The 25,240-nt window shown below is 38.1% G+C and overlaps 1 protein-coding gene across 1 annotated transcript; it reads left to right on the top strand.

Annotated features, from left to right (window-relative positions):
• The first annotated feature begins 1,569 nt into the window (after positions 1–1,569).
• On the top strand, positions 1,570–24,269 carry LOC139715861 (uncharacterized). Its single transcript, XM_071627395.1, has 23 exons — positions 1,570–1,671; positions 3,635–3,773; positions 4,178–4,322; positions 5,056–5,191; positions 6,395–6,469; positions 7,275–7,384; positions 7,826–7,925; positions 8,453–8,797; positions 9,370–9,484; positions 10,154–10,189; positions 10,781–10,866; positions 11,796–11,876; positions 13,091–13,221; positions 14,704–15,037; positions 15,711–15,792; positions 16,454–16,548; positions 17,723–17,836; positions 18,308–18,398; positions 19,520–19,656; positions 20,416–20,605; positions 22,657–22,715; positions 23,486–23,608; positions 24,183–24,269. The coding sequence occupies exons 2-23, from the start codon at positions 3,662–3,664 to the stop codon at positions 24,240–24,242; spliced, it is 2,757 nt and encodes a 918-aa protein (XP_071483496.1). The 5' UTR covers positions 1,570–1,671; positions 3,635–3,661; the 3' UTR covers positions 24,243–24,269.
• The last annotated feature ends 971 nt before the right edge of the window (positions 24,270–25,240 follow it).

Raw genomic sequence — 25,240 nt, forward strand, 5'->3', positions numbered from 1 at the left:
TATTAATTATATACGGGAGATATCACTGTTTTTTCAATAGACCATAACTGTAGACGGTTTATTCGAGAAACAATTTTATTATTTTATTTGTATTCTAAGCTGATTTATATGTTTGTTTGTTTGTTTTGATGATTGTAAAGCGCTTCGAAACATATTGTATTAAGCGCTAAATAAATATTTCATATTATTATTATTATTATTATCATTATTATTGTTATAACTACTGTTCACATTTTGTACATTTAACAATACTTAACATTGATTACACTGATTAACATTTTTACATTGGCTGTTTCTATCCCGTGATTAACTCCCATCTTAGAACTATTTTGAAGCACTAGAGCTGAGGTTTTGTTTCATCTGCAAATGGTGCTTATTGCCGATACATCTTTGTACAGAAGTTATAACTTGCATAGAAGCAATATATAACTGAAGAAGCAAATTGAGTTAACTCTTGACTATATGAGTAGACGTGTATGACGCATTTTGAAGGTAGATATATACTCATAAATATAATTATATCTTTTATAGGGCCTACGATATATAACACAGATGTACTTGATGATAGTCCTGCTGATTAACGTTGAAATTAGGGGCTTAGCAATTATTGAAAATGGAGAAATGACATGAGATTTTGACAACGGCCAAATGAGGCAAAGCAAGTAGGTAAGTCAAATCTTTGAGTTTATATTAAGACAGCTAGTATAAACGATTATCAAATATTTTTTTGTGTCTTTTGTATGTAAGCCTCTAATATTGTGATTCTATTTTTAAGCTCTTTTTAGAGCGATGTTCATCTCGAGTCTTTTGATTCTATTTCATTTCATTTCTGCATTTCTTTTTCATACAAAAATGTAAAAAAAAAACCAATTGAACAAAATTATTCAGTAATACATGTATTTGAACAGTGAAGATAGATGGAAACAGGTGAATGATTGACTTAAATTATACTGTTTTCTGAATTACACAAAATTAATGAATACGAGCTCGTGCCATTTACTAATTGAGAAAACAAAACAATACTAAAAAAACCCCGAACAAACAAGAGTTTGCGTACCTGCTATTCAAGAGACAATTAATCCAATCTAAGGATAATGAAAATGCAGGAGACCATATCATTATCATTAGTAGATGTTTGACGAGTTCAACAGCCTTTTAATGATGATATTATAGGCAATACTAATATAAATAAACTAATATTTTCCATAACTTTGCCTGAAAATAGACACTAATATGCATTTAAATCTATTCTTTATCATCGACACGTCCCTAACTTTATCCCCTCTTAACGATATAGAAAAATCATCAACCCAGTTAACTCATTTGATTCAAGAGCAAATTGTCTACATTTGTCGTGACACCTGCCGTAGCACATGGCAACTCCCACGTCCACGGGCTACCACAGAACAGTGCGGGCTACAGGTGTTGCTAGGATACGTTGGTGTTTGTTTCCCTGGGTGTAACCTCGTTCACAGTTTTTGTTCAATTTAATCGCAACAATAGGCTTTTACGCGCATGCAGATGTGAATGAAAAGGAACGAGCCAGGATTGACCCCCGAGGTCACAAATGCCAAACTAATCGGTCTGCTTTTACGGGAATTCGCACGTGAAAGAGCAGAGTGTATACCAATTTTTCACCTCTCGAAGGAACTAATGGTGACCATAAGCGAGGTTTGTAATCTTATATAATAACTTTACAAACTCATATAATCAAAAATGCATATTAATCCAATATAATATAGGATACATCTTTTTTCTTTTTCATTGTCAGCCCGAATGTTTCATGGTGCGTAGTCCCATCAACTGCTTATTTTGTTGGTAGACATTTACTCGTGAGAAGTACAACAACTCAAGAACAAGCTGCAAATACAGTAACGTTAGGCTTATTGTTTCGAAATGAAGATGAATTCCTATTTTCACTCCCCCTCTCTCTCCTCTTATTTACTGCTATCTTGGTTTTCAGTCATGTGGATGAAGGAACGTTATAAAGTTATGAGATACTAAAATGACTGCGCTCAATTCCCTTCCACTTTCTTTTTGACTTTAGAAAGCAGATCATGCATGAATTGTTGGTGAGAATCGGGATGGCGTTCACATCAGTTGTCTATATGACTGAGAGGGACCAATAGTCGATACACTATCTAGACTTCTAAGTTCTAACTGCTAGACACACATGTACAGCCTTTCTATTGTAGGTAGCATACACAGTGACGTACATGTGGACCCAGTCTAGTCTAAACACTGGAAGTTGTAAACTAGACTAGCTAGACTAGACTTAAACCAAGATCTAGTTCTCCGTAGTTGTAATTGTAGGGGTCTAGCTTACTGCGACCAGCCCCATAGTATACGCGTACTATGCGTATGGGGCTGCTGGTCGCAATTAGGGTCTAGCTAAATCATCCTGGAGTCTATTTTCACACACACACACACACAAATAATAATAATGATAATTACGAAACGTCACTTGACTGTGCAAAAATGTTGCACTTGCATGACTTCATGTTGCGGGTTTTAAAATACCTGGCCATTATGGGAGGATTGAGGACCAAGTATAAGCTAGGTGTAGTAAAGGAGAAATTAGAGTAGATTATCTAAGTATTACAAAACTCAAAAGAATTCTAGGATAGTCTAGCCTTGATCAACTTGAGACACTGTGTTAATGATTAATACATCAACATTTTACGATCAGTCAGACTGTTTGAAGTGTTATGTAGATTCTACATCTCTAACAATATATCTAGACTAGACCCTAGTCTATGTTTTTATGATAATGAACATATAATTACTTTCACTGCATTTCCTTCAGGGTCTAGTAGACTAGTTGAATACCATACAGTTTGTGTAAATGTGGTAGGTACACTGATACTTTTAATTGAAGGCTATGTAGCCTATTTACATCAGTAAACACATAAATATTCTTACATAAATTTAGAGTTTACAAGTTGACTAGTAATCATGTGAAATGACAAGGAAACAAATGATGAACGCTTCTGCTACATTTACAGCATCAACTATGTAATTTTGTAAGATTTTGTAAGATTTTATTGACTCTTTCGACCCCCTCTCGGGGTATGAGAGTACAAACATATTTACAATATATGAATACAAAAATATAAGTGATAATGTACATGTACATGTGAAAATAACAGATATGAATAAATATGTTTACAAAACAAGGCGTAAAGGACGTTTAACTACTCTACCACTACGTGTACAAACATTCGCATCTACTATACTTTCTACAAAAATACTGTCTTTCTTCTTTGGTATTGAAGAGAACTGAAACATAATAATTCTGACAAATTTGGCTATTTTTTTTCAAATGGCAAGCATTAGTTGAATTGAATAATTTGGCCATATGTAATGCACTTGGTCTACTGGCCGTCAAGCTACTTGGTAAATACAATAATCTCTCTATAATCTCTAATACTGGCATGTTTTTGTTGTTACATCAATGTATGTAAATTTACAAATTTATTTTTGCTTATTCAGTAAGAGATTTAACACTCGCTAAAATATTTTCAAAAATACAGCATCTCGGGCAGTTACATGTATGCAGTGTATGGTGCAAGTTATGTCATTCATATGTTGTGCATGTGTTTCAGAGCACAATCTCTCAATGTCACCTATGCAGGACTAACTTCATTGCCTTGGTTCCAAGATGCCGTCGGCTGGAGCTGTATGTGTGCCAACCATTACCCCTCTGAGGCTGCCTTTGTCTGGCCAGTCCAGCAATCAGATTGACACCAACACACTCGTTGAAATCAAGTCTGGTAAAGAAACTTATTTTATTAGCACATTTCTGTAGTATGTATTCCAGTGTGGTGCAAGATCCCATTTACGACTGGTAGGTTTATTAACAACATATTATCAAGAGCTTGTGGTTGTATCAATTAGATGATGGAAATATTGCCAACCTACATGTATACATTTTTTATTAAGTTGAGTTATAGAAAATAAACAATTTATAAGTTATTCAAACATATGTCTGTCCATTACATGATTACTATTGGTGTACATGATAATTACAAACTAACCTCAGCTTGTTTATGTTATCATCAGTCATTGTACATTATGTATGTTTATTCTTTTTTTTCCTTTCTTGCAGTATTATCCATATAGTGTAAATTTCTTTACTTTTAAATTTCAAAATGGGTATGTTCTTGTATTTTTGCAGCTACTCATAGAGCAGCCATCTACTTCAGCACAAATGGAAGCAAACCTGACCCATTTGCTAGGAAGGACAAGAACACCATCCGCTACAAAGGACCATTTCTCCTAAATCCTGGAAAACGGACCATCAAGGCTATTGCTGTGTCCAGGTACTGTAAGACTGTCAGTTGGGACACAAAATTTGCTACAAGCAGAGAAGTGACTGTAATTGAATTAGTTCACACATCATAACACATAAATCAAGGTCTTTCCACCACAGTGTTGCGTACATGTACTTCTTTCTTGTGTGGAATACAAAATATCTGCTGATGCATGGTACTTGTTCACAGTTGTCTTCAGCGGACCTCTTTGAAACAAGTATTATCTCTTTGTATCTCAATCCCAGCCTCAATACTATTTAAGTGAAATATGATGAAGAATTACTGAATGATGCACAGAATGAAGAGAAGAGTAAGCATGGCATGTGATGTCCCCTTCTCATCCAGTATTTGATTCTTTCTTGAGAAAAAGTTCCTTCCTGATATTAGTGAAGTATAATGCAGACCCAGCTGCACTGATCATAGGGGTTTTCTTGCATCACATGCTTGTATGGTTAAGTATGAAAGGAGCAGATAGGCATGATGTTAAAATGTTCATTAACAATTAGAAAGTCTTGTGATATGGTTAGAGCAGTGCACATATTCAAAACTAAGGTCAAATCATTAATCAACTGGTAAGAAGTGTGGTGACCAAAAGTTAAACAAGTAACTCATTGTAATTGGAATCACATGTCTTTGTATAATCTTTCTCTTTTTTTGAGTACATACGGACATATGCACTATGTGTTATGCGTTATAATAGGACTGTTAATCATAGTTAATTATTATTAACTCTTATTGGCAGTGATGGCAGTCGAGAGAGTCATGTGAACAGTAAGACTTTCATCGTCGATTGGGTCCCGCCTGAACCAGAGGACAACAATGAGGATGACGACCAGAGTTTCATCATGGACTCCAGGCGAACACAGAGGTCTCTCCATGTGAGTAGATTGTAATAGAAGCAGGGAAAAATACATGTACGTCCTCTAGAGTAATTATCCCTGTTTGCAACGGTACAGGGTGCTTATTTGTGGCAGGGGCAGTTCAGCATTGATAAAACAGCTAAAGTAACGCTTAACACTGGCACCAGTCTGACGGTCCTAGACCAGTAAAAATCAATGTTGGGCTAGTAACTTTCTAGGAATTACCAAATTTACAAGTCCAACATGACCGGTAAAAAGAAAAAAAGGGGAAAAAATAGCATTGTCAGGGCCAGTCGAAGTAAAAAAAAAAAGGGACCAATAAATTTTAGGTTCAGACCAGTAAAAAAATGAAAAACTGGCTATCTACTGGTCCGTTAGGGGCAGGTCAGACCAATAGAGAATATGGGTTAGCGTGCAGCCCTGGATAAAGAGCATCAAGTGTATTTAGCCCCACTTTAGAACAAAAGCGGGAGTTTCTCGTAAGTGGGAAGTGAGAGTACTCTTGCACATGACTGGGCCCTTTCATCAATGAATGACATGGCCCCTGCTACAAATAGGCACCCTGTCACAAAGAGGGAGAATAACATGAGTACATGTTGTTCAGAGAACAACTCGACAAGTTGGTTATTTATGCTTCTTCTTGAGATTTGATGTCTTTGACACTGTAGTGGTTTTAGGGTGCAAGCTCAATATCAAACCCCTGATATTCAAGGGTAAGGGGGTGGGTATGTATCTGGAGATCATTTGTGTTTTTACTCCATCCATCATTGAGAGTAAGATTATCAGAAGGCACACAGCTTTAAGTCACAGTTTCAAGTCACCAGAAATTATAGATCGACTTTGTGGGGCATAAAGTGTGTTTGGAATTTAATAGTATACTATGTAATAACCTCTGAGTTATACATTACCAACCTAGTAAATATTACTTTGTAAATGTGTGACAAACTGAAATCAATACACTTGAAGTGTTCTCTTTCAAAAACCAAATAATTGTATGCTCAGTGGAATACAAAATGCAATTTCCCTTTGTGGTAATAGTTTAAGACTAAGGAAATTACAGCTTTTCTCTGATCAAGGTGCCAAATGATGCATGTAATCAATGCAGGAGAAATTTTGGTCTTTGCCATTTGAAACCACCTCATCCGTGTGTGGTTAAAGTTGCTGTGTATTTTTGCAAAGTTAGTCGGTGATGTTGTACCTGTGTTTTGTTTTCATTAACAGAGTTCTTTCAATAGCAGTGGTCCCTTGGAGACGATACACACCAATGGTGCAGTGACCCTGGCCAGATCTTCTATGGTTAGTAGAAGTCTCTCTAGAGTAGCATTTCACTTTTGCAACCCTCTCCAGTTTCTTTCAAAGTTTCACTGAAGGTGGTATGTTGTACAATGACAATACACTTCAACTTTCAAATGAAGTTGTGATATCTTATATTTTATAAACAGTTTTACCAATGCCAAGTGATGTGATCAAGTGTCTGTTGTACCTGGCATGTGTCACAAATTGACAATATATGAAATGTTCTTGCATGTAAACCACATTTTTTTTTTTCTGTACTAGAACTTTGAAGAGGCCTCTCTTGTTGAGACCATGCATGAAAAGACCATTACTGTGCAAGAACCATATGTGTAGATGCAGCTGTTTGAGCATTCAATAGTCGTTCTCAAGAGAAAGCAAAGTTCATTGAAATGGCATTCCCTAACCTGTAAAACTTCAAGCAAAATCCTTCTCAGATGTCATGAAATCTTGAAGCTCATGTTTACTCATGGCGACCATTTTAAAATGAGTGAACCTCTTTCTATTGGCAATATCTTCAAGGAAGCACCTTGTACCAGGTCGGTAAAGGCATAACATGATATGAAATTGCTATGGAACAGTACTCCTCACAGTCCAAAATTGCATAACTGTTTGTCTGCACATGCCTGTAACTATATATTCAAAGTTAAAAACATTATCTGTCATATCTGTGTGCTACAGCTGCCCTATATTCTTTCTGAGATAAATGCATTTCATGAAAATATGACCAAAATAACCAACATATTTTTGTTTAATTTTTTAATTTTTTAATTTTTTTTTAATGAAAATAATTTTCTCATCATTATAGCCAATGCATGGAATGGCATCTGGACCGGTCCCCTACAACGCCTGGGGTGCCACATCCCCACAGCCTCAACCGATGACGACACTCAACAAAAACCCGGATTACTTTTTCCAGTAAGTGTACTCCACATTGCTGTCTGCAAGAGTAACTGATAACGTACGCCCATTAAGAGTCCAAATCACATTTCATTTTTTTTTTTCATTCGGACTTAAATATTGCGACCATTTACAGGGGACTATCCTTGACTTGAATCTCTGGAATGATTTGAAAGGATAGTCCATATCAGAAGAAAGAGATCCAATACTTTTTTTTTGGACTCCTAATGGCTGCCGTCAATGCCCAAGAATAATAAAAGAGTTTGTGATATATGTGATGGTACGCTTTACACGGAATTCTCAGATGTATAGGAAACTCTTCTTCAGATGTACATTAGCTAAATATGTATGGACTATTGATATTTGCAGCATTATTGCAAAAATGTGCACATGTACTGAGAATGCAGTACTTTTTTCTTTTATTTCCTTTTTTCTTTGGTTTCTATTTCCTTATAATAGTTACCACATGCATCAGACCAGCCCACGTCAGAATCAGCCCCAAGTGAGACAGTCTATTGGCCAGGGGTCTGCGATGGTTCAACCACCGGTTATTATTGATGTAAGGAGCAGATCATTCTGTCATTTGGTGCATACAGAATAATAAAGAGAATGATGATGACAAAGATGAAGATGTTAAAGATAGTGTTGGTGGTAGGGGTGATAATGATGCTGCTGTATGTCATATCAGTATTGTTGATAATGGGAATGATGATGATTATGAGGATACATAGGATGTACCTGTGACAATGGTAATGCCAACATTCATTTGCTCTAAACAGCATCATATGCAACCTTTTATCCTTCAACACTTACAGAATATATTGCAATTTTTTTTGTTGGTATATGCCATTTTTATATAGTTGAATGAGCAAAGCATGTACTGTAAAATCTGTAATCTTGATATTGCTTATTTATCTGTGATGATCAAAGTGAATTTGCATCAAAACTCCTTTTACGCCAGTATTATGGGTAGTATAGACATATGCAAAATGAAACTAAAAACTTACAAGTTCAGTGTCTTTATGTATAATGGAGGCTTTAACAATGCTGCTACAAGCTCAATTTTTTGCTTCTTTAATTTTTTAGGCAATGACAGGTTACAATAACCAGGAGGCGTGGCGCCCCCTCAGTGTACCCCTCCCTGCCGTGCTGAACCAATCCATTGGCACACAGACCGTGGGTCTCTTTTACCCCACCCACGAGCAGCTGACGCGCTCCCCACAGGATGTCGAGCAAGTGCGGGCGGTGAGGGAGCAGGCTACCACCATGGCCTCCGCCCCTGCGCCCCAGGAGCGCCCCAAGCTAACCGACATCAGTCCTGGCAAGGGGTACTGGAAGCGCCAGCTCGCCCACATCGCGGCCCACCTGGAGGCCTTCTCCCAGCGGGATGCGGAGTTCCGCGCCCTCGTCGGCAAACCCAAGATGGGGAAGGTGAGAAGCAGAAAGTCACAAAATGTTTTCCTCCTTCATTGCACTGGCATTGATCATACCAAACAGATTTGAAATGCTTGAACTGTTTTGTGATAACCCTATTTCGATGAAGATGAAAGTCCTTGAGAGTATTGTGCTAATTAAATTCTATGTTAAACACACATTTTCAAGTACTGGTATACCAGTTTTTATGATTTAAACAAGTACATAGATGACTACTTGATTGCTTTTAGCAGAGGATTTCTATATCACACTTACCATTTGATTGGCATCTTACTACACAGGTGTTTTACTCACTGAACCTTACACAAATCCCTGAAGATACCTAAGATTGGGAATGGAGAATACAAGTATGATTTACCTCTAGACTAATCATATCACCACATCTTTCATTTCATCAAACATAGTCATCCACCTTCATGATTATGATAATATATATTTTGTGCAAATTACTCAGCATAGGACTCCAATAAAACTCATAACAACCAACCAAGCCATATCAAACCAATTGTTAAAGAAAATGCTACATAGACGGGCTACATTCTACAATGTGTATGTTTGCCTCATTACAGATCACCTATGCTAATGTGGAAGATGATGGTGTGGATGTGACACTGACCATTAGCCTCGAGTCGCGTGGTTCAAATCCTCCAGTCAGGGGCAACAGAGCTCAAGTGGCTCGTCAAGGTAGGTCAAAGGTCGCATCAATCTGTCCTCTTACAATGTACATTTGGTGTCAATGAAACATGTAGGAACACGAAATCTGTAATTTTGTAGCAATTATCTCGACTGTGATCCACTGGCTTTCACGTCTTCCTCCCATTTTAACCATGGAAAGCAAACTACTGTGTTATCTAAATTAAACATATTGTGTAAAGATATTCTTTTAATATGTTCAGGAGGTATCTGGTAATTTTGCAAATCAGATGTCAGTGCTGTCATTAATGTACCTCATCAAATGGGTCACCAAAAGAAAGTAATTACATATCTGTGTACACGTGGAAACTAGAGTTCCATTTCATAAACTATCTTGCAATAATTAAAGTGTGCATTAATCACAATTTCAGAGGAACAGTTCGGTAACAACCAATCACATGCAAGTTATTTCAGTTGTTGCAATGGAAAAGAATGCAACTTCATCTTGCTTTAATTTTAAACATCTGAATACAATGAGCCCCAGAACAAATGTTTAGAAAAACGATGAAAACAACAGATTTGAGTTAATTATGGTGCTTCAAACAGTGGAACTAAAATTTCCTGGCCAGGTGACTGTCGAAATGTGGCCCTGTAACTTGTGGCAACTATCATTCATGGCAAGTAAAGCAAATTCTGTTTTATTCCTATCTCATTTTGCAGAAGCTATTTTGGCAAAGAATAAAACAAGTGATGCAGGTAAGTTCATATCAATGTTGCTTATATTTTATGATTTTGTTATTGTTTTCGTTCTGGTCTGCAATTAACTGAGGATTTTTTTAGTTCACTCGTAAAAAAGCATCTACGTGCATGTAATTTGAAACAGCACTTCTGCTATTTTTTTCCTCACATTTGGCATCAATGTTATGTGAAGTAATCTGGACTGTAGAAATCTGGCACAATTGTGTAAACGATATTTTTCCAAGTGCCATTAATGCAACAAAAAGGATTTACCCCCAAAATAGTGGATGAAACTTGTTGTGCAAGTTTTAGCAGTTTGTACAGATATGCTAGTAGAAGTTTAATATGTGCATTGGGTTCAATCAATTCTTTGTGCTCCTACCTGAAGTTCTCCAACACTGCTTGTACTAAATGCATAACACTGCACCCTTCCTTAATTTCTGCCATATATGGAAGAGTTAGTCTTTATTCAAATGAGACAAATAAAGGATCCAAGTCAATGAAGATTCACAGAAATAATTCATAAGAAAAACATTGTACAGTTGTTCATTAATGCTTTTCAAGATGCGTGAGTCGTGCTGATAAAAGTTCTTGTCGTCCCCCCAACAGAGGAGCTGTACGGAGCCACGAAGAAGAAGAGACCGCTCACCAAGAAGCTGGCCGCAAAGAAGAAAGCTGAGGAGGAGAGGCTTACAGTAAGTCAGTTTTTAGTTTTGAGGCCCTACTGAAATGATTAACCACAGATATCGATGTGAAACCCACTGACAGGAACTCTCCCCAGATGTTGAAAAATTGATGATATTCATTTCTTCAAACTGCCTTGCCTTGAGATATCCCAGGGAGACATACGCATTGTATTTTTGCTGATGTGCTGCTCTTATATTAAAAAATAGTAGTGATAAAAAAAGTCTTCGCTTGCTCAGTGATAATCTTATGGATGATATATTAGTTTGTTGTGGAAGAATGCATAAATAGAATTGTTTGGGGCAGTGATACCAGGTAGTACCTGTAAGTGGTGCATTTTCTTACAATTGTGATAAATGAAGGCAACTATAGAACAAGGACGAAATGCATTACTCTGGACATGAGAATCAATAGGACTAGAAACAAACTTGCACTAAGCAGAAGTGAAGGGTTCCAGTTATTACTTGCATGAAATAACAGTACTAATTTTGAGTGTTTTGAGTATCTATTGACACTTGGAACTTGCCATAATGTAGCTATTTACTATGCTCTAACACTTATGCTCATATTCACATTCACTTGATCAGTGCTGCAGTTTTAATCAGTGATACAGACTATCTAGATTTTAGCAGTCAAAAAACAAAAATTAGGCTGTGATCCATTGGTAGCTTTTCTTTCAATCTACCTCATGATTAATATGGTGTTGTTTCGATGAGTGGTGCAGACTGTCTAGCAGTCAAAAATCTGAAATTGAGTTGTGATCCATTGGGAGATTTTCTTTCAATCTTCCTCATATGGTATTAATTGTTTTAATCAGTGGTGCGGACTATCTAGTAGTCAAAAAAAAAAGCAAACATGAATTGTGATCTGTTGGTAGCTTTTCCGTCAATCTACCTCATATGGTGTGCTGAGACTGTTTCTTCATATTTTTCTTCCCCAGCCCGAGGAAAAGAAACTGATCAGAGAGGTTGGACCACGGGGTGAGGGAAATGTGGACGTTGTGCAAGACATGCTTGATGAGGTAGGTGGTAATATTATGGGAGGGACATGTGCCATGTGTCTGGGATAATCATTATTCCCTTCTGCGCCAGGGACCTGGGACAGTGTGTACAATCCTATTGCATTCTCTGTGCCAATCAACACTCAAAGCACACAGGGTTGATGGAGACAGAGAGCTTCGGATTGACATGGTGAATGGTACTGTGTATTGTTTGTTGTAAAGGTTGAACTATGGTGTATTATGGTGATGCAAGAAAAGCTTCTGCTATTCATTCTAGACAGCTTGTAAAGGCATGTGAGATACCAGTAATATGTAATGTGTTAGAGACTCTTTGCAGTTGAAAGTGATTACACGTACAATGATTACTCTTCCAGGAATCACTGTAATGCAATAATGCTGGTAATCTTTATTCATTTTGATATGAAACTGAGGCAGGTAATAGTGGGTTTGGAAGGGATGGTCGCTCTGTGGATTGAAAAATAAATCCACTTGTGTTGAGATACTCTATACACCAGCCACGTCATACCCACCAACAAGTTCCAACTTAACCCGTTTATGAGGATGAGTCCCATGTATACTTGGGCAAGTGTCTATGGGAAATGCGTGTTGTAGCAAAATCTGCCCGTCCTCAACGGGTTTCCAACGATACATCTCTGCGATCACTCCTGTGACTCACTTTGGTGCCCCCTGGTGATCACATGGCATTATAATTATTTTGCATGCACTCGACATGAATATACACTATAAAAATGGGTTGATGTTATCACATGAGAACACCACAAAGTTAGTGGCACTGTACAAAGTGTATGGGAATAATACCCTATTGCTTCTGAGTGGTGCTTTCAGCTTGCATACTTGAACAGACTGGGTTCTATTCTTCATCGAAAGAAGTTTGGCAATATCAAATATTCTGTCTATCAAAATTCATTTTACATGGTTTTTGTGTAAACAATTCTCAAACTGTACAAAGTGTATGGGAATAATACCCTATTGCTTCTGAGTGGTGCTTTCAGCTTGCATACTTGAACAGACTGGGTTCTATTCTTCATCGAAAGAAGTTTGGCAATATCAAATATTCTGTCTATCAAAATTCATTTTACATGGTTTTTGTGTAAACAATTCTCAAATCAAACAGTCTTCATCATTCATATGATTGTATACAGGAAAGACAATTCATTTGATAATCCCTAAGATGTGCACAAAATTCTAGCACTATGTTTCTCCTTTCTTTACAGGGAGCAGATCCTAACTGTGAGAACAAAGATGGCATTCCAGCCATTGTCTATGCTGCAATGAACAACCAGGTGGACTGCATTCCAGTGTTGGCGGATGCAGGGGCAGAGGTCAACAGGAAGACTCCATCAAGGTATGTAAGAGGTCAAGGGTCGGAGTTCCCTGGCTGTGAACACTTCTCTTGGGGTTTTGCTTGTACGTTTACTAGCTTGCAAATGGGATTTAGTACATCACAGTGGTGGATCCAGCAAGGAGCGCACTGGGCACGCGCCCCCCTTTATTTTTGTTGAAACAAACAAAACAAAACAAAACAAAAACAAAACAAAAACAAAAACAAAATTGGTGGAGGGGTGCGTGCGCCCCCCTTTAATTTTGTAAAGGTGCCCCTCTTCACGGAATTCCTGGATCCGCACGTGCATCATCTCCCTTGAACCAGAAGAAAATGAAACTTGTCTGCTCAGTGGCCTCTCACAATAAAATGGCATTTCTGCTCTGTGTCTATAATTTGATAGCAGGCCTACGGACAAAGAGAATTGATATAGAAAGACAATGACTTATGGCTTTGCTGCACTAGATCATTAATTCATCAGCCATGTTGCTGGCTTTCAAAAAAAACCCTCAAGCCTAACCAAATTATTTTCCGTCATTACCATTTCCTGTCTTTATTCAGGGACATTATATGGGAAAGTTATGCTCACATTGATTGCAGTGTATTATGCTGTAGCCCATTATACATTCTGAGATCTTCCTTTTGCTGAAGCCATTCGATTGATGTCACTGATAGAATGAATAAGTAGTTTAGATAGGATAGTGATCCAGATAAATTTTGATGCTTTATGTTGGCATTAATCACATTAGTACCTGAGTTAGACCAGGAAACTGGGCATTGCACAAGTGGAAAGAGAGAAAATACAATTTGATAAAATCGTGTTAGACCTAGCGTAAACCTAGTATCACTTCAATATACACATTTTGAGGAACTTTTAATATAAGGTTGTATCATTCAAGATTTCTGTATAACACGTTGGTACAGAGTTTGTATCGTGCATACACAAGATAAAAATTGTCTATTCAAAGTAAGATTTTCGTGCATCTGTTAAGTGAAAAGCTCATTCCCACTGACAAACAACAGAAGAAAGGAATTGAATCCAAAACCTCTGTCAACTGATCTCAACCCATTGAACCCATATCACATGGAAAAAGGAACACCACCCTCAGCTGAAAAGCTCATTCACATTGACAGTGAAGAAAGAAGGAAAGGGAAAAAAAAAAATGAATCCCAAACCTCTTTTGACCAATCTCAACCAAATTAACACATATCCCATGTCCAAGAAAGCAAAGGGAACATCACCCTCATCTATCAACTGAAAGGCTCATTCCCATTGACAATAAAGAAAGAAAGAAGGATAGAAAAAAAATGAATCCAAAACCTCTTTGGACAAATCTCAACCCATTGAACCCATATCACATTCACCAGGAAAGGGAATGTCGCCCTCATGTATCAACTGAACAGCTCATTGCCATTGACAGTAAACAAAGAAGGAAAGAATAAAAAAGTATCCAAAATCTCTTTGGACTAATCTCAACTCATCAAATGCGATATCACATTTACCAGGAAAGGGAACACTGCCCTCCATGAGGCCGTACTCCTGGGACCAGAAGGCCAGGAGGCCATCGAGGCCCTCCTGGATGCGGGGGCCAGCGCCAAGGTGCAGAACGCCAAGGGAGACACGCCCTACGACCTCGCCATCTCCAATGGTTACTCTTCGGTGGTGGCGCTTTTCGCCTCCAGCATGGGCCAGGACATGCTGAACAAGATGACCAAGTCGAAGAAGGACAAAGGGAAGAAGGGACGACGGAAGGATGAGGATAGTGAGGAGAGTGAAGAGTCTGAAGAGGAGGAGAAACCAAAGAAGAGGAGCAAAAAGTACAGGGAGAAACTACCCAAGGTGACTATATTCTTTTGCAATCATATAGTTTCATGCACTTCTAAGTCTTATTATTGTACCTTCTTGTGTTAAAGGTATCGTATAGTTTTGGTTGAGGCCTAACATATTTGTGTGAGATAATAAGAAACCTCGTAAGAAATGTGAAAGAGCATGTAATTCCAAGAGGATTTGAACATATCAAAAAACAGAGTGATCCTAATAAAACTCTCTGCTACATTGCAATTGTTGTTCTATCTCTCTGTAATTAGGGCAATCTCACAGTTGATATTAATGTTTGGAGTGTATATCCATGAATTTTGCAACTTTTAGTTGTGCTGACAGATGAAAAATATGCAAATGTTTAAATAATTACATATTGTCATTGAGGCCAGTGTATGTGAGTTGCACAAAGCTGGAAAAAAAAGGGTTTACTCCTGATTTAATAATCTCTTAATTCTGCATACTGCATCCTATCCTTATTTTGCAGATTGTGTGATTTGTGTGGATTTTTAAAAACATTTTTCTTAACGACATTAATTTTCAGTTATTTCAAAATAAATAAACATATAAATCATTGATGGCCAACTACAGAAATGACACTGCATGTATGATAAATCTTTAAGACAAAGCCTACATACACTAACTATTGCTTTGCTGCACTCCTTACATTTTTTCCTGTTTTTGTATTGCCCAGGATAAAGGCACAGTGAATCCAGTCTCCAGGTTTGATCCTCAGGCCGATGCAGAGAAGTTGCGCAAGGCAATGAAGGGACTTGGTGAGTTTGTCCTTGGTACTTTGTGGAATTCCCATATGTAGTGGGATTTGCTACTGGTTTTGTCATATTGGACCATTCTGACTTCCCCTAGAAGATACTGACTTGATAATGTGCCAACAGAAAATGATAGGGAGTGAGAGAAGAGATGAAAAATTTCAGAAGAATGTTGTTTCTCAGCTGTAAGATGTTCATTAACTCATTCATTGTCTGCGATGAGATGTGCTAACCATTCTCTTCTTCTTGACAAAGCCAGCCTGTTTTCATTTTTTTTTTCATAAAAAAAAAACTTTCTGCACACGAACAGCCTCGCTAAGATTTGTAAGGCAATGCTGATATTAAAGCATTTGTTGTGTAAGATAACGTTTCTGATAGAGTGCACTCCTGTGATAATGAACACAATTATAATGAAATTCCAGTTACAATGAAGTGAAAATTCAGGCTGCAACATTATCCACTCTCTGATTTTTATCGTTTATTTGTTCGGTTATTACAAAATTGTGATACAGTGAAATAAATGTGCCGGTCCCGAGGACTTTGTTATAACAATGTGTGTCCATCAGGAAGTGTATATTTACTTCTGATTTGATTGCTTACTTTTGCATATTTGCTATTATTTGGTAATTTTTACTTCTTCCATCTTTCCTCTCTATGTGGCACACAGGTACTGATGAACAGGCCATCATTGATGTCCTGACGGCCCGCTCCAATGACCAGAGACAGAAGATTGCCAGGCAGTTCAAGCAGATGTTTGGCAAGGTCAGAATATATGTGTTTCTTTCACCCTTGCAGGATGCTGAAACATCAAATAATCCAGTTGTTGATCACTCAAGTATAATGCTGTGTGCCTGTCATGCCGACTGATTTCCTTTTGGTGCCTGTAAAAAGAATATTGAAGATGTTGTCAGAGAATTGTAAAAGAATCGTTTTAATGATCACTTATGATCCGCCAAACCTGCAAACATGCTGAATCAGTCTTGTAGTAATGTGAAAACGCCCAGATTTGCGTTGTTTTTTTTTTTTGTTTCTTTTTAAACTGAAAAGCTAAACTTTCATTAACAAAGTAAGGTTGATGGGTTGGAGTGTGGCAGGTTATATCATGATGTTCCTAATCATTGTGTCCTGTTGACCTGAAGTTTCAGAGACTACTGGTAATCCTTAAAGGGGAAGGCTAGTAACTGATCAGTGGGAATCAGTGGAAATGCTGGGAGATGATTGTTCCAATCCTTATGGGATTCATTCAAGAGTTCATTGTATATCTATTGTTGTGTGAAAATGATTTGCTTCAGAATGGTCTCATATTCAAGTAATGTGCAGTTTAATGCTTCCAGGTTAGCGTCCCTGGTCAGTGACGGAGCATTAATCTGCACATTACTTGAATATGAGACCGTTCTGAAGCAAATCATTTTCACACAACAATAGATATACAATGAACTCTTGAATGAATCCCATAAGGATTGGAACAATCATCTCCCAGCATTTCCACTGATTCCCACTGGTCAGTTACTAGCCTTCCCCTTTAAGCACCCAGAGATTTCTTCCAATGCCAATCTCCACAACCTGAAGAAATATGCAAAATTTCAAACAATTTGTTTTGGTTGAAAACAAATCTATCATATATTATGGAGATAAACATGCAGAGAAGAGCGATATAGGGTTGATACTAGCCAAGGAAACACACTCATTGCACACCGACTCATATAATCTTAAGCATGGCTATCAGAGATTCAGTGACTTTATAGAGGGGCGAAGCAGGCTGTGACCTTGAATGACCTTGACTGTAAGACTTATAGATGATGACAAGTAATGCAATATCTGCTGACTGCTGAGCGACATACAACAATTCTTTTTTAATATCTTAACTCTGTATGTCACACATTACTGAGACTGATAAATTGATGGTGATTTCTTTTTTTCCCCCCTTTCCTGGCAGGACCTGATCAAGGAGCTGAAGAGTGAACTGAGCGGCAAACTGTGGGACGTGGTGCAGGGATTAATGATGACCCCAGCTCAGTATGATGCATACCAACTCAACAATGCCGTCAAGGTGAGAGAATATGGCTCTGCACCAGTCTCCAGTACTTTCTCATTAGTAGTGAAAGGTTTGACAGATGTTTTGATGGTGCTAAGTGATAGGTATCTTCAATTGTGTTTAATAGATTTGGAGATATGGGGGGTATAATTGATTTTAAATGTCTTACAATATTGCTTTGTTTAAATCTCAACAGACTAGTGAAATCTAAACTACATTATCTCACAATTCTGTGCAAATTTTTTATTACTTTGTTTTATTTTGCATTATTTCACAATTCAGTATAAGTTTTTGATTATTTTGTTATATTATGTTTAAGTGTTATCAGTCTTGTAGCATTTTGTAGCAGATGGAAGATCACGTCATAGCTTCAAACATGAAGCATTTGTTTTATAGTGCAGAAACTGATTCTTCACACATTCTAACAATATCCAGAATGCCATCAAGCCACACAACTTACTAGGTTTCATGCCCTAAATTTTTCAGGGTCTGGGAACCAATGAGGAAGTGCTGATTGAGATCCTGTGCACTCGCACAAACGGCTCCATCGAGGCGATCAAGACAGTCTACGAAGACGGTAAGTTCATGGTTCGTAGAGCTGGTCGCGGCTGTTTGCTGGACAGGGTTAGGTTGTAGATGCTGACTCCATGGAGGTACCTCCACACTGAATGATTTGTGCCACATGTTCACATTAACCCGTGAGGACTTACTGATTTTGCTATAACTAGCATTTCCCATAGACACTTGCCCGCGTATACGCGGGACTCATCCTCAATGGGTTATAATCATGAAGATAAGTTCAGGAAAATGGGGAGGGGAAGTGATAGGGTGTTTTATACACCCCATTCTTCATTCTTGTTGGCTTCAGGAAAAAACAAGAAGAAGAATGGCTCCCTTAAAAATAGGTCAAATGTTGGAACTATTTTTCTTTCTTTTCTTGAAGAGAAAGAAAGTATTCAGATACACATAGGAGGAAATGAATGAAGATAGATACAAATTATGGCCTAAATAAAGGCAGATTTTGTCTTTCTGTGTATTGTATTTGACAAATTATACAAGAGACTGTTTTCATTATCTACATGTCACATCATAAGACTATGAGCGAGTCTGTCAGTCATCCTCTTTCGGAAATTTAAAAAAAACCCCAAAAACTGTCAAAGCTTTTTGTGATGTTCAACACAGTTCTCTGTCATCAAATGTTCAAAAAATTTCTTTCTTCTCTTCATCATAGTAAACATTGTTGCTGCATTCCTACCAGATGCTAATTCAGTTCTTTTCAATCAACTTCTCAGGGTTTTCAGAAAATATAAAAATGGATATGCTTTTATGAAGTCAACCACTTTTTGGGCAAAGCCTACCTTATTGCAAGGCTATGTGGTTGAATCCTAACATTTCTCAATGCTTCTTCAAGGAGCATTTTAGTAGGTTAGGCTTAGACTGTGTGGAGTGATCTTCCATAATGTCTATGTATTTTGTATGCTTATGAAATAAACCGGGGGTCATTAAGTTGGGGTTGAAATTCATGGAATGACAATTTGGAAATTTACTTCTCACTTGGGGATGGCTATCCATTTTGATAAAATGAAAAACTTGGCACATTTGTAAACCATCTTAGTATTTACTCTTCATCAGTGCTATCTGTGTGGTAATCTTTAATCTCTACCTTCCTATCCCTACCCAATCCCAAATTTCCACCAGCCTATGGCGAAGAGTTGGAGGAAGCAGTAGCGGACGACACGTCGGGCCACTTCCAGAGGCTCCTGGTATCGGTTCTCCAGGGAGCCAGGCCAGAGGGAGACGAGGTGGACCCCGACAAGGCCAAAGCCGATGCAGAGGTGAGGGTGTGGTGGATGGGGGCAAAAATGAGAAGGGGAGGATATTGCAGTAGGATACTGAATAAGAAAACAGTCATAGATATGATGGAAGATAGCTGATGTTGGAGAGTGATGAGTAGTTTGCATTTGAGTGTAATGCAAAAGTGAAGTATTGTTTAATACCTAGTAACCATGGGGCACTTCTGGGTTTCATGAGCTAACAAGTCCCCCCCCCCCCCAAAAAAAAAAAAGAAAAAAAAGAGGCCCTCTGGTGCAACTTCTGGGTTTCTTCAGCTGACAAGCTAAAAAAAAAAAAAAAGGTCTTCAGTCTTCAGCCCATCTTTCTCATTTCACTTCCAGGTTTCTTCATCCTGGGGGGTCCCACATGGGGGGCCCGATCTCGGCCAGAACGCGAAGCGCTCCCATTGTACAACACTGTACAATCCGTAGGGACAACTTGGCCCTGCCATCAAAGCGAGGCCGACTTGTCCCTTATTCCGAGTTAGCCTGACCTCGTTCTGAGATTGCCGCTCCGGCAAACCTTTTTGGTTAATATTTCACATTTTCATCATTACTCAACGAATATCTTGTTATTACAGCATTATTCCACACATTTCTTAGGCATATGTGTACATTTTGGAGCGAAATTTTGACAATTCTGCAGGCCTATGAGAACTATGTTTTACCTTTAATATCTTCAATTACGACGACATCATCTCTTCAATGATGTAAGAACAAATTTTGAACTCTAAACTCACTGTGATGTTGCTGTGTCTCTAGGCTCTGTACAAGGCAGGCGAGGCGAAGTGGGGCACGGACGAGTCGCGCTTCAATGTGATCATGATGTCGCGCAGCTACGCCCAGCTGCGGGCCACGTTCGAGGAGTACGGGAAGCTGGGCAAGCACGACATCGAGCAGTCCATCAAGAGGGAGATGTCGGGAGACCTTAAGGACGCGATGCTGGCCGTCGGTAAGTTTACAATCACATCCGCAAGGCATGAAATCTATGGATACAGATGGAAGAAGTAGAGTGTACTCCTGTTCTAACAAACACGGTTATAATGTAATTCCAGTCACAACGAAGTAAAAATTCAGGCCTCAACATCATCCATTTCATGTATCTTTATTGTTTATTTGTTGGGTTATAACGAAATTTCGATATAACTGCTGGTCCCGATGACTTCGTTATAACGGGAGTCCACTGTACATGCACCAAATCTCTTGGATATTATGTCAATCCTGTGATGTACACTGCCAACAACTCATGAACATAATAAACTACCGATCATTAACAATATAGTACAAGTATGTGTGCCGAGGCATGAAGTCTATGGATACAGACACATAGTATAGTAAATGCATCAAATCTCTTAATTGGAAAAACCCAGATGAAAGAACAACTTGTGAAATCATCAACAATACACCACAGATCATATGTGATTGATAACGGTAAGTGCTGCAATACAGACCTTTAAAGACTAGTAAATCATGATCTGGATACTGTGAATACATGTGTTTCTTTATATCAGAAACGCAGACTCTGTGATAATACCCAGACCAACAGGAATCTTGTGAGAAAGATTTATTGTGAATATAGTTCAAATGTAAAGTCTCTAAGAGCACAAGCTTTTCTCTACAGAAATACAAGTGATCCTAAACAGTGTGCTATGACATTGTTTGTGCATGCCAGATCTCATGGAAATGCAATTATTGTGAGGTAAACTGGGACAAGCAAGTCATTCCTGGAAAAAAACAAAAACAAAATAAAACATATTTCACAAACTGATATTTTGATACAAGCCCGTAGAAACAAGCAGCTCAAAAGTGGCATATGGTAAATACTTGTGCCACTCAAGAAATCAAATACATTACAAATCGGAGATAGAGGCAAAGGGGGGGGGGGGGGGGAGCTGATTGAATCATGCACATTGAAAGAAGGATGAAAAAAAGATTGAGAAATATGTGCAAAGAAGATAGACTGTCTGTTATTGTTTTCAGACAATGTGAAATAAAGGAATCGGTTAGAGCAGACAAAACCAGACAGGCTGCATGTCTTTGATACCATTCTGAGATAGAGACGAGAGCCTGGAAAACATCAAATGATAGTTGTCAGTTGCAGATTGTTGAGTGCCATATATAATGGCTTGGGATTTCATGCTCTGTAGATTTGTTTGTATTTTGTTCATTTGATATCGTTGGGGAACATCTTGGAAAATGTGCATGCTTGTAGTTCTTTTTATTTGAAAGAATAGATGAAGAAAAACAAATTATCACTATATAAATGTTATGCTTTAGTTTAAAGACACCTACTAGTCTGCTAATTTGTGACTATTTACCATGTTACCATGAGAAAGTCAAAATCATTAGAGCAAAGATAACGGCAAAGAAAAGCACATTTCTATGGCAGGATCTGAAAATAACGTTTGACAAATTGTACATCAGTAAAGACATATACCTACAAAGTTTAGAGAAGTACCAAAGTCTGCAAAGTGACGTGAGGTGACTTTGTCAAGTAGATATTGTGGCCAGTCACAATTTTTCGCATAAACACAGGATGCTGCTCACACTGTAAGATGCACGCGGGGGTGTCATTTTGGTGTAATGGCTGGATTCTTGTGATTAAAAGGAGTTGTTTTCATCTTCGACAGAAAAGACATGCCATGATTCTTGCCTTTGTCATGAGGTTGCTTGAAAATATCTGTCAAATAATGGCACATTCCATAGATTTTGAGATGCAGAAAGCCTGTGTGCAGGGCAGTCTCCTTATAACAAACATGCTACAATAAAATTTTGCTCCAACAAAGTGAAAAGTCAGGTCCCAAAATTATAAACTTAGGGATCTCTATATGCTGTATTTGTTCGGCTATAGTGAAATTTCCTTATAACAAAAGAAAAATGCTGATCGCGAGGACTTTGTTTTAACAGGAGTTGCCTGTATTGCTCATTTTATCCTCAAGCACCCACTATCAGAGAGGTGACCACCTTTTTGTCACATCTTCATCTCTTTCTTCCTCTGTATAGTGCGATGCGTCCGTAACAAACACAAGTACTTTGCTGATAAGCTGTACAAGACCATGAAGGTATGCATTCAAATCATTCATTTGTCTCATGTGATTGTCATACTCTCAACAATCAGTACATTGTTTGCTTATTTATTCTGTAATTGTTTCTGAGATAATGTGCACCTGTATGTGTTGTGATGTGGAGTTGATCAAATCTTGTAAACTTTAATGTAGGACTTGACTTCAAGAGCTGTACTGATGTTCAGAGAAATAAGAATGAGTGGATATCATGCATAGAATATTATGTATGTAGCACACTATGAATGAAAGTAGTGGCAGAAAGCAACAATTAAAATGAACTGCAAGTGGTAGGCAATCATCCGTATGAATATGGATAGTTAGAATAGGAGTTCCATGGACATGTTCAAATTGCTACCAATAATGATCATGGTATTGTTCTGTTGCTTGTGTTTTATGCCCCATTTACTTTGTGCACAAATGTCACTAAAGGTTACTTTCTCATTTTCTCCTTGAATTATATGAAGTAATAAATTACATGTTTTTGTTTGTGCATTTCAGGAAAATCACATCTTTTGTGAGCATTGTTTACAAATCAAAATGAGGCACAAGACTCTAATGACATGCCATCTCAGGGGAGGGGGAGGATCCCTAACTATGCATTTTGAAACAAGAAAATATGTGACGTCATTCCATTGTGGTAGAACTTGATCATTTAGTTAATCAGCCATAAAATTGCCACAAATATGTCTTGATTCTTGAAAGTAACTTCTCCTTCAAGAGCAGTATTGATGATTTGCGATCCATTTTTTCTGATTATTCCCCTCCAGGGAGCAGGAACAGATGACGACACACTCAAACGCATCGTGATCTCCCGCTGTGAAGTGGACATGCAGAACATTGGTGGAGAATTCCAGGCAGCCTACTCTCAGCCGCTAGGCCAGATGATTGCTGTGAGTATTTGGGTGCCTTTCCTGCCCCAACAAAAAACTGTATGTTTGGGACTTATTGTAAGACCCTTGTTTCTCTATGGCATGTAAACCAGCAGTACAATTTGCCTTTGGAGGAATTCCATCAGGACAGTTTTACTTGACATTAAGACTTTATCACTTTCAGAGCCTGAAAGTTCCTGGCAATTTAACAAATGCTAGGAGCAACAGTGTTTGCATGAAAACATCTTTTAAGACATATCCCTTTAAAAGAGCACTATGAACTATGCTTCCATTTTAGATTCCTGGTGAAATTCATAAATGCTATAGATTTCTAAGCAAAATATTATGCTTGGCATGTGTCTTCTCATGCCCAAGATTTGTTTTATGGTTGTGTTTTTCACAGACAACATTAACAAAGCAAAGCACTTGACTGAGTAATTCAGATATTGTTTCTTTTCTGTTTGCAGGTAGCAAAATATATACCCGGTAGATGCTTTGTTCAGAGTTCTGACTCATTGTAAAGTTTGACCAATCCGACTAAGTAGTACAACGTCACCCTCTTTGTTTGTTTGTTTGTTTGTTTGTTTTTTCTCAGGATGATACATCAGGTGACTACAAGAAGATTCTTCTGGCTCTTGTTGGAGGAACAAACTGACTCAATTGAATCCATCATGATTTGAAGACCACTGCCAGTTCTGTATGTGACGGGACCATCACCAGCAGAGGTGTGGTGGCATGCATCATGTAGACCAAGGCACAGTCTGTGATGAACCCATATCAACCCACAGTTTTTTAAGACTGTTCCATGAAATTAGGACTCTTCATATATCCAGGGCATTTTTGTTTGTTTGTTTGTTTGATTTTTTTTTTTTTTTAAGCGAGAGAGAGGGAGATTAATGAGACACTGAAATTGTTTTATATTTTCTGGAAAATTGATACAGTTGTTTACATCAGTATCAGGGAGACTAATGTGATATTTGATATGTCCTTGTATTCCTATCAATCCATACATGTATCCCCCCATGAAGTCACCATTTTAGAAATTTGCAAATTTGTTTGAGATATGACCATCCATTTATGTCAAGTATTTGACTTTTAGTTGTTGCTGTTGTTGTTGAGATACCGTTATGCAATTAAAACATGTTTGTGTAAGCAATTTGGGGCAGTATGCATATCTGCGTGGATCTTGTTTCAGCAGAGAAAAGCAAGACAAAAACAATGTTTGTCCAATCTTGTCTGCAGCGAGGTATGACATGTGATGCCATAGGTGAAAGTTTCTGGGCAAACTCTGGTGCGATGTCCCATCTTTCATGAGTTAATGATGGCCTCACTGGATATACTTTAACCTTGGACCCATTGAAAACACTGAAGAGGCACTGGCTGTGAAAGAAGCAATCCCCCGTGATTACACGGTCAGATCAGATTTGAATGTAAATGCAATTGTTTGCACTCCTACGCGATTGAGACTTTTTAATGCTGGCTTTGAAGTATGCCACTTAAAATAAGTGACAGATAAACAAGGATCGCTTCTCAATAGCGCACCCTTGGGAGGGTGGGAGGAGGGATTGTATGTCTTTGGTAAGTAAACAAGGGTTTCACTTGAGAGCCTCCCGGAATCTGACCTTTGACCCCACTGATAGGATCTATAAGTGG

The sequence above is a fragment of the Diadema antillarum genome, unplaced genomic scaffold, assembly GCF_040938485.1.
Source record: "Diadema antillarum isolate AM-2024a unplaced genomic scaffold, OU_Dant_1.0 scf00000057, whole genome shotgun sequence".
Classification (NCBI taxonomy): Eukaryota; Metazoa; Echinodermata; class Echinoidea; order Diadematoida; family Diadematidae; genus Diadema; species Diadema antillarum.